We start from the raw sequence: 10,889 nt of genomic DNA, 5'->3' as shown, positions 1-10,889 counted from the left end.
TTATCATTTATGACGTGACCTTTACATAAACATTTAAGTAATGTTTTGAAGGAATTTTTGATAATTATTATCCGATATTCGTAAGGAAGATCATTTCTAGTTCAGTTCTAGTTTACTTCTAGTTCAGTTCCAGTTTAGTTCTAGTTTAGTTCTAGTTCACTTCTAGTTCAGTTCTAGTTCAGTTCTAGTTCAGTTCTAGTTCTAGTTCGTTTAGTTCAGTTCTAGTTCAGTTCTAGTTCAGTCTAGTCAGTTCTAGTTCAGTTTCTAGTTCAGTTCTAGTTCAGTTCTAGTTCAGTCTAGTTCAGTTCTAGTTCAGTTCTAGTTCAGTTCTAGTTCAGTTCTAGTTCAGTTCTAGTTCAGTTCTAGTTCAGTTCTAGTATAGTTATAGTTCAGTTCTAGTTCAGTTCTAGTTCAGTTCTAGTTCAGTTCTAGTTCTAGTTCATAGTTCAGTTCTAGTTCAGTTCTAGTTCAGTCTAGTTCAGTTCTAGTTCAGTTCTAGTTCAGTTCTAGTTCAGTTCTAGTTCAGTCTAGTTCAGTTCTAGTTCAGTTCTAGTTCAGTTCTAGTTCAGTTCTAGTTCAGTTCTAGTTCAGTTCTAGTTCAGTTCTAGTTCAGTTCTAGTTCAGTTCTAGTTCAGTCTAGTCAGTTCTAGTTCAGTTTCTAGTTCAGTTCTAGTTCAGTATAGTTCAGTTCTAGTTCAGTTATATTTCAGTTCTAGTTCAGTTCTAGTTCAGTTCTAGTTCAGTCTAGTTCAGTTCTAGTTCAGTTCTAGTTCAGTTCTAGTTCAGTTCTAGTTCAGTTCTAGTTCAGTTCTAGTTCAGTTCTAGTTCAGTTCTAGTTCAGTTCTAGTTCAGTTCTAGTTCAGTTCTAGTTCAGTTCTAGTTCAGTTCTAGTTCAGTTCTAGTTCAGTTCTAGTTCAGTTCTAGTTCAGTTCTAGTTCAGTTCTAGTTCAGTTCTAGTTCAGTTCTAGTTCAGTTCTAGTTCAGTTCTAGTTCAGTTCTAGTTCAGTTCTAGTTCAGTTCTAGTTCAGTTCTAGTTCAGTTCTAGTTCAGTTCTAGTTCAGTTCTAGTTCAGTTCTAGTTCAGTTCTAGTTCAGTTCTAGTTCAGTTCTAGTTCAGTTCTAGTTCAGTTCTAGTTCAGTTCTAGTTCAGTTCTAGTTCAGTTCTAGTTCAGTTCTAGTTCAGTTCTAGTTCAGTTCTAGTTCAGTTCTAGTTCAGTTCTAGTTCAGTTCTAGTTCAGTTCTAGTTCAGTTCTAGTTCTAGTTCAGTTCTAGTTCAGTTCTAGTTCAGTTCTAGTTCAGTTCTAGTTCAGTTCTAGTTCAGTTCAGTTCTAGTTCAGTTCTAGTTCAGTTCTAGTTCAGTTCTAGTTCAGTTCTAGTTCAGTTCTAGTTCAGTTCTAGTTCAGTTCTAGTTCAGTTCTAGTTCAGTTCTAGTTCAGTTCTAGTTCAGTTCTAGTTCAGTTCTAGTTCAGTTCTAGTTCAGTTCTAGTTCAGTTCTAGTTCAGTTCTAGTTCAGTTCTAGTTCAGTTCTAGTTCAGTTCTAGTTCAGTTCTAGTTCAGTTCTAGTTCAGTTCTAGTCTAGTTCAGTTCTAGTTCAGTTCTAGTTCAGTTCTAGTTCAGTTCTAGTTCAGTTCTAGTTCAGTTCTAGTTCAGTTCTAGTTCAGTTCTAGTTCAGTTTAGTTCAGTTCTAGTTCAGTTCTAGTTCAGTTCTAGTTCAGTTCTAGTTCAGTTCTAGTTCAGTTCTAGTTCAGTTCTAGTTCAGTTCTAGTTCAGTTCTAGTTCAGTTCTAGTTCAGTTCTAGTTCAGTTCTAGTTCAGTTCTAGTTCAGTTCTAGTTCAGTTCTAGTTCAGTTCTAGTTCAGTTCTAGTTCAGTTCTAGTTCAGTTCTAGTTCAGTTCTAGTTCAGTTCTAGTTCAGTTCTAGTTCAGTTCTAGTTCAGTTCTAGTTCAGTTCTAGTTCAGTTCTAGTTCAGTTCTAGTTCAGTTCTAGTTCAGTTCTAGTTCAGTTCTAGTTCAGTTCTAGTTCAGTTCTAGTTCAGTTCTAGTTCAGTTCTAGTTCAGTTCTAGTTCAGTTCTAGTTCAGTTCTAGTTCAGTTCTAGTTCAGTTCTAGTTCAGTTCTAGTTCAGTTCTAGTTCAGTTCTAGTTCAGTTCTAGTTCAGTTCTAGTTCAGTTCTAGTTCAGTTCTAGTTCAGTTCTAGTTCAGTTCTAGTTCAGTTCTAGTTCAGTTTCTAGTTCAGTTCTAGTTCAGTTCTAGTTCAGTTCTAGTTCAGTTCTAGTTCAGTTCTAGTTCAGTTCAGTCTAGTTCAGTTCTAGTTCATTCTAGTTTCAGTTCTAGTTCAGTGCCTAGTTCAGTTCTAGTTCGTTCTAGTTCAGTTCTAGTTTCATTTAGTTCAGTTCTAGGTCAGCTTCTGTTTCAGTTCTAATTCAGTTCTAGTTCAGTTTTAGTTCAGTTCTAGTTCAGTTCTAGTTCAGTTCTTGTTCAGTTCTAGTTCAGTTCTAGTTCAGTTCTAGTTCAGTTCTAGTTCAGTTCTAGTTCAGTTCTAGTTCAGTTCTAGTTCAGTTCTAGTTCAATTCTATTTGGTATATGTCTGGTACTATACAAGTTTGTACTTTCAATGTTTTAAGTTTTGACATTCAGATGTCTCTACATTAGGGTTTGTGGCTTTGGTGTCTTAGCTGTTTATATCTTTAAGTGTTGCCAAACCTATTTTTACTCATGTCCCCAATCATATTTGACATATAGATATATTTATTTATCCACTTGATTTGGCAGAACTTGGATGCACTAAAAATGTATAAAAACAAGAGGAAAAATCATTTATTGCAATCCACAATTTGGTTATTGTTCCCAAATGAGGAATTTCATGTTTTATTTGGGATTAAATTTTCGTGGAAGGAATTTGTACGTGTTGTTGTGTTTAACGCTGCAAATAAGCAAAATATGCCGGAATTCAGTGGCTAATGTAGCCGCCTATGGTCTTGTCTTTAGACGCCGCCGTCGTATAAAATGATTGGCGCAGGTTTCTTTTTCTGCAATTCAATCAGAATTCTCTTTTTTGTTTGCAAAAATCGGTGTTAAATTATTTTCTGGTAGATTTGTGCATAAAAAAATAATTAATTTAAACTAACAAATAACAATAAACGCATAAGTAAAAGTTGTAGAAAATAATAAATCAATGACAGAATTAAGAAAATCTAAAGAAATAGTTTAAGCAAAAAATTTCCAATTTGATTGCAATTGATTGACTGGTGAAATTTTTGTCTACTCACAACACAATGGAGGCAGTTCCACGACTTCATATGTTGTCTTTTCCCAACAAATCCAGTCCGGAGGGGACTTCCTTTGCGGGTTTAAAGAAAGTAAGTAGTAACTCATAAAAAATTAATGAAATTATCAGCTAAAAAGAACAAAAGAAAGCAATTGGATAATTATTTTTCATTGTACAAGAGGGAGGGGTGTCGGCGATTGTGAAAAACTGACTCATCTGTTTTTATTATTTTTTAAGTTTATTATTATTATTTGATGTATTGCATTTACATGTATTTAAATAATGCTTTGTTAATTTTATCTTTACTTTCACAGTATATTGCCGAATTTTATCAAGAGAATCCGGACAATTATTCCAAAGAACTTTATGCTTTAGAAACTTTACGCAATCAAGCTTTAAATACCCCTAAGGATAATTGTGCTATACTAAAGCGTTATTTTTGCCAATTGGAGTCGTTGCTTAATCGTTTTCCCAAGTTAAGAGACAAGAAAGTTATTTTTCAATTTACCTGGAAGGATCTATACAACTCCAAGGTTCAGGAATACAATGACATAGGCTATGAACAAGCTGCCGTCTTATACAATGTAGCAGCAGCTCATACACAAGCCGGTGCCGCGGTCAATCGTACCGATATAGAGGGCATGAAATTGGCCTGCACCCATTTCCAATGTGCCGCCTGGGCTTTTGGCGAGATACGTGAACGTTATATTAATATGGATGAATTTGGTGATTGTTTTACTACTGAATTGCTGGTGTTTATGCAACAGGTCTCCTTTGCCCAGGCTCAGGAATGTATACTGGAGAAATCGTTAATAGATAATCGTAAACCAAATATTGTGGCTAAAGTTACCGCACAAATAGTGGTGTATTATGGGGCGGCCTTGGCTGCTTTACTTACTGGTGGAGATGATGGCCCTGTGGCCCATGTAGTCGATTCGGCCGTTTATAAACAATGGAAGAAATATGTTCGTTTAAGATTTCCTACTTGAGTTGCATTTTATACTTATATCAAGGACAACATGCTGAAGAGCAAAGGAAAATGGGAGAGAGGGTTACTTTGTATGAGGTAAGTTTAAAGGAAACATTTTTTTGAGGGAATTGCCGAAAGTGAATGGAAGTGGTTTTCACTGTATACGTTGTACTCCATAAGTTCTAGTTCAGTTCTAGTTTAGTTTTAGTTCACTTTTCCAGCAATTTGTATACAATTGAAAATAAATACAACATAATTTTCTGCACATTCTTCCTTCTAGGCTGCTTGGGAAAAACTCGAAGAAGCACGCAAAGAATCCAAAGGTCTACCCGATATAAAAGAAATCAATGAATCTCTCATATTCACCGCTGATGTCGTGGAGGCAAAACGTAAAAATGCTAAAAATGAAAATGAATTCATTTATCACGAATCCGTACCCGAATTGGCAACCATAAGTGCGGTACAAGGAGCTAATCTAGTAAATGGCATAGGATTTTCTGCCACAGATCCAGAGATAGCAGGTGAGGATATATTTGCTCGTCTAGTGCCCATGAAGGCGCATGAAGCTAGCTCTATGTATAGTGAGGAAAAAGCTAAACTATTGCGTAAATATGGCAACAAAATTGAGGAGAAAGATGGTGAATTGGCTAGTTTTATGAGTTCGCTAACATTGGATAATCTTAATATCAATGAGGAAAAGGCTAATAAAATACCTCAGGGTATAGTGGACCGATGTGCAGCCTTAAATGCCAATAAAACCGCCATACCAGAACTGGTGCAATCCATGTCACGTTTAGCAAGAGATATGTGGTGATGTAGAGGCCAATCTTAAGGAGATCTCTATGATATTACAGCAGGAAGAGAAGGAGGAAAAGGAGTTTCAACAACTCACCGGTGTACAACGAACACCCAATGCCCATATAACCGAATTAACGCGTGAATTTCAAAAATACTCCGAGGCTCACAATAGAGCAGGCGAGTCTAATGATACTTTACGTAAAGCCATGGAGTTGCACATCAATAATTTGAAAATCTTGGCCAAACCTTTGCAAGACATACAACAGTCTGTGCCCAAGTTGAGTTCTGAACTCAATACCGCTGAAGTTTTTAAAGATGTTAAACTTATCGTGAATAAAGTTAATGAAATGAAGGCACAACGTTCCCAATTTCATGCTGATTTACGTATAGCGGTCAATGATGATGATATTACCACTAAAATTATAGCCCACGATTCTGAGGAAGATTTGCAGGCTTTATTCGATCGTGAAATGGCCAAACATGAACGTTTGACCCAGTTAATAGATCAAAACCTATTGGCCCAGGAGAATATTTTAAAGGCTTTAACGGAATCCTATGCTAAGGCGGCTCCTGTTTTGAAGACCTTGGCAGATGTTAAAAATAAACGTGAGGGATTCTTTGCCTCTTTGGCTGCCTCCTATGATGTGTATGAAGATTTATTGGCCAAATCGGCCAAGGGTTTAGAGTTCTATAATAAATTATCGGGTGAGTTTAGGAATTATACTGCAATCATGAAATTATTTTTAATATTTCTTACTCTTTCCAGCCAATGTTCAAAAACTTTTATCACGCTGCAAATCTGCAAGAGATGTTCAATCCGAAGAACGTCAGCAACGTTTGAAAAGTGTTACCCATAAACCTTATGGTTCTCCAGTACCCCCCAGCCCCATTATCTACTGATTCCTATCAGCTTAATAATACCACACCCTTATCCAATCCATCCATTGCAGCCACCACCTCCACTACACCAAAATTACGTGATTACTTGAATGCCAAAAAGGCAGCTAAAGAAAAAAATCTTAACACAATGCCGCCAAATGCAAATACGGCGGCCTATAATGCAACAAATCCTCAGCAATACATACCGCCTGTAAGGCCCAATCCTTTGGGCTCTGAGAATCCTACACAGGCCGTTTGCTCGGGTGGTAGTTCTTATTATCCTCCCACAAGTGGCACTTTACCACCTACAGTGGGACCCAATGAACCACCACCACCCTATACACAATATTATGATACCACTGGAGCAGGCTACACCAATCCCATGTTTTTGCAATATCAACAGAATATAGCGCCACCGGCTTATAAGCCTCAAGCCTCTCCAAACTCACAGTTCACGGCTTTAAATGCCAACATGGCTAATTTGAATTTGCAACAGCAGCCACAACAAAACACTAACAATACTACAAATCCCCTAACAGGAGTAGCCAACACCGGGAATTACCCACAAATGTCTTACAACTCGTTGTCTAATAATCCTCAAAATCCTTTGGTTTATCAAGGCAACAATCAGAACTATCTAACAAATCAACCAACATACCCGAACAACCAGCAAACGTACCTTAATCAAGCTTCTCTAAACAACAACAATACTACATCTTTGCCATATTCAACTAACAATCCTCCAACATCCAATATGACCAATAATTCTCTGTATGCTGCACAGTCAACGGTTTCAAATACGCCACAAATGTATACACCATCACCACCAGTTGTTACAACAGCTGCTGCCACCACTTATACACCTCAACCCTATTTCTATGGTACCAATACACCAGCAAGCAATAATTTGAATCCAACTTATCAGCAAAGTTCTCAACAGAATAGCTATCAAACTCCCCCCACAAGTGTACCTACAAATCAACCTTTGTATGTGGCCACAAATCAAACTGGTTTGCCTTCTTCAACTACACTTTTGCAATCAACTGCTCAAAATATGGTACCTCCCACCATGCAGGCTCCTTTTGTTGTTAATCATCTACCAAACACACAGACAGCACCAGCTACTGCTGGCTCCACAAACTTGCAGCAAACTCCTCAGATTCAAAATCCTTTACAAGTGGTAGGCACTAACGCCACAATGTATCCGTCTGCTGCTGTTCCAGCTCCAGTTTCTTCAACTTCTAATGCTTTAACTTCTAATGTTGTTACATCCACTACCACTACTACCGCTCCATTTGGTTCTTTGTCATCATCACACACTACTATGCATCCTGGTTATAGTTTTAATCCGCAAACGGGCAATTTTAATTATAATAGTGGCTATCAGCAAACTAATCCAGCTAATCAACAGTTTTATGGTCAATATACTACAGGAGCGGCGGCTGTCAATACCCAAGTTGGTACTACCGATTCACAGAGTGCTGGGAAAATTAATGTAGCCACGGGATTCGATGTAAGATATATTTGTATCTATCTATCTATCTATCTATCTATCTATCTATCTATCTATCTATCTATCTATCTATCTATCTATCTATCTATCTATCTATCTATCTATCTATCTATCTATCTATCTATCTATCTATCTATCTATATATCTATCTATATATCTATCTATCTATCTATCTATCTATCTATCTATCTATCTATCTATCTATCTATCTATCTATCTATCTATCTATCTATATATCTACCCATATATGTATCTATCTATCTATCTATCTATCTATCTATCTATCTATCTATCTATCTATCTATCTATCTATCTATCTATCTATCTATCTATCTATCTATCTATCTATCTATCTATCTATCTATCTATCTATCTATCTATCTATCTATCTATCTATCTATCTATCTATCTACCCATCTACCATCTATCTATCTATCTATCTATCTATCTATCTATCTATCTATCTATCTATCTATCTATCTATCTATCTATCTATCTATCTATCTATCTATCTATCTATCTATCTATCTATCTATCTATCTATCTATCTATCTATCTATTATCTATCTATCATCTATCTTATCTATCTATCTATCTATCTATCTATCTATCTATCTATCTATCTATCTATCTATCTTCTATCTATCTATCTATCTATCTATCTATCTATCTATCTATCTATCTATCTATCTATCTTATCTATCTATCTATCTATCTAGCTATCTATCTATCTATCTATCTATCTATCTATCTATCTATCTATCTATCTATCTATCTATCTATCTTATCTATCTATCTATCTATCTATCTATCTATCTATCTATCTATCTATCTATCTATCTATCTATCTATCTATCTATCTATCTATCTATCTATCTATCTATCTATCTATCTATCTATCTATCTATCTATCTATCTATCTATCTATCTATCTATCTATCTTCTATCTATCTATTATCTATCTAGCTATCTATCTATCTATCTATCTATCTATCTATCTATCTATCTATCTACTCTCTCTATCTATCTATCTATCTATCTATCTATCTAATCTATCTATTCTATCTATCTATCTATCTATTGTACATATACATCTACTTTTATACTGAAACTCTCGATAACAATTCGATTATTAGTTCGCAGTAAGAAATAAGCCTATTAAAGACTTGATTATAAATAAAAATTCCCTTAATTATATTTACAAAACTTTTCCATTTCCAGTCTCCCATCGTTTCCTCTCTCACACCAAACCCACACCAATTGCCACAGTAAAACCAGATGCAAAAACCTCAACTATCCCTGCTGATAACATGAATTACTACATGCTCCCTATGGTTATCAAACTAATGGTAATACCCCCACCAATAGCACCCATACAAACTGGTCAACTTGCTACAGGTACACCACGACCTGCCACGCCCCAACAAACAACTTACCAACAGCCACAAACAAATATTTAGATACAAAGTGGCACGGGCACTACAGCCAATACACAAACTACAAAAGTGGTAAGATTTATGCTACCAGCAGTCAACAGTCTCCAATGACAAAACAGAACAACACTGAGACACCAGAGCAAAAGTTCCAGAAGTAAAATCAACAGCTCCAGCAGCTACAACAGCACCAGCCCCCAAGCCAGTGATTAATACTAAGAATCATCAAATATTGATTTGTTAAGTGATATAGATTTTTCGGGTGTAGCAGCAGTACCACCACCTATATGACCACAACCAGTGTTAAAAACCTCAAGTGGTAAGTAGTCCCCCCACCAGCCAGGTGGCAGCAACCCACTACACCCAAGAAAAACGAAGAAAAAGAAGAAACTCACAAAAGAAAAGATGAAAAAACTAAACAATTAGAGGTGGGTTTTGATTTTTTCTTTTAAGAATTCTTCTATAACAAATTTATGTTTAGGACTACATAAACTCTACTGTGGATAACCAACTCTCATCACCTTTGAACCGGCTGTTTACCGGCCGCACCTTTACAACAACTAACTTCTCCGGTGGATTCACCAGCTACACCAAAGCCAGTTTTGATAATTTATCCAATTGTTCTGACATTTCCTCTTTGGATAATTTCGATTGGGATTCGGTTTCCATGCGCAGTGATAAACCTTCGAACAATGATCAAAAACATTCCGGTTCTACATTCCAACTAAAACCCTTAGATCCTTTTAATGATGACAAAACTCTTAATATTTTCACAAGGAGGTAGAGCGTTTTGAAAAATTCATTGAGTCTCTAAATGTTAAATGCTTAATGGTCATACTCCATTATCTACAAAATGGAAAGAATTACAAGATCTTCTGGGCAAAGAGGCGCCCACTAGAACCACTTCAATAGCAAAACTATTTCCCGAGAAAAATAGATCCTTAGATTGTTTGCCCTACGATCATGCCCGGGTTAAATTGGATAAGGAAACGGATGATTATATTAATGCAGCATTTGTTAAGGTAAATGAAATGTTATGAATTGTATTAGTTTAAGAAATACAATTGTTTTACTTTTAGAATTTGAGTACTGGCTGTCCGAATTTCATAATAGCCCAAACTCCGCAACAAAATACTATAAATGATTTTTGGTCCATGATTTGGTCACAAAAGGCACGAACTATACTCTCGCTACATACACCAAATGAGGTAAGGAAACTCGATATTAAAGCTTTATTAAGAACAAAATAAGATTAACTTGATTTTATAAATTTCTATTGCTAGATGCTTGATCCCTTCTGGCCTCAGTCGGTAGATAAAGAATCTAATTTTGATGATTTCACTGTTAAATGCATAAAAATAATACAATTATCGCATTGCATAGAATATCAATTGAAACTTTCCATGTTGGGCGCTGATGCCATTATCGAATTGTCAGTATTGCAAATAAAAACATGGACTAAAAGGTATAAGAAATATAACCAAATCTAAACTCTCCTTTTAAACCTAATCTTATTCCTTCTGCAGCACTCCTCCCTTAGTAGTGGGTATAGCACGTAATGCTTTACAGGCTCATCAACAACGTTGCCTCGATTTTAATACCCCTTCTTCTCCACTGGTTTTGAACTGCTTAACCGGTTCTGAAAGATCGGAAATAGTGGCCATTGGCATAAGTGCCATTTTGGCTACACAAAATAAACGACCAGTTTTAATAAGTATGTTTTTTCTTCTTCTTTACAGCTAAATAATAATTAATGTTTGGAATGGAAGATAGTGAACTAAGGAGTACAATAGATCTTGGTGCATACTTGAGAAGCTTTCATTGTACGTTATTGGCCCAGATGGTATATCCATTTTGATGTTAAATAATTTCGATAAGCCGGGAGTTGAGTACTTGTCCAAATTGTCGTTATTAACCTACAGGTTTCCATGAAAAGGAGCAAAAATCAACCTGTCGCTCATTTCCGATACACTTGAGGCACTATAGCACCTTCAAAAGTTCCCTAAGGAGTTCTTTCGCCGATTCTGTTTAA

At 36.0% G+C, this 10,889-nt stretch overlaps 1 protein-coding gene across 1 annotated transcript; it reads left to right on the top strand.

The window, feature by feature from the left end:
• Window positions 1–3,140: 3,140 nt before the first annotated feature.
• LOC119611987 (tyrosine-protein phosphatase non-receptor type 23-like) lies at window positions 3,141–10,821 on the top strand. Its single transcript, XM_037967693.1, is given in 15 exon segments — window positions 3,141–3,355; window positions 3,579–4,230; window positions 4,233–4,330; window positions 4,515–5,033; window positions 5,035–5,737; window positions 5,799–5,905; window positions 5,943–7,424; window positions 8,646–8,660; window positions 8,663–8,773; window positions 9,339–9,618; window positions 9,621–9,674; window positions 9,677–9,879; window positions 9,937–10,065; window positions 10,141–10,322; window positions 10,384–10,821. Coding segments are annotated over 15 exon segments (4,836 nt in total). The 5' UTR covers window positions 3,141–3,271; the 3' UTR covers window positions 10,601–10,821.
• Window positions 10,822–10,889: the final 68 nt, after the last annotated feature.

This window comes from Lucilia sericata, unplaced genomic scaffold, assembly GCF_015586225.1.
Source record: "Lucilia sericata isolate MDLA Ls3-8-SP2 unplaced genomic scaffold, ASM1558622v1 Contig001575F_arrow, whole genome shotgun sequence".
Lineage (NCBI taxonomy): Eukaryota > Metazoa > Arthropoda > Insecta > Diptera > Calliphoridae > Lucilia > Lucilia sericata.
The sequence above is the reverse complement of the archived record's forward strand: the minus strand, read 5'-3'. Positions and strand labels throughout refer to the sequence as shown.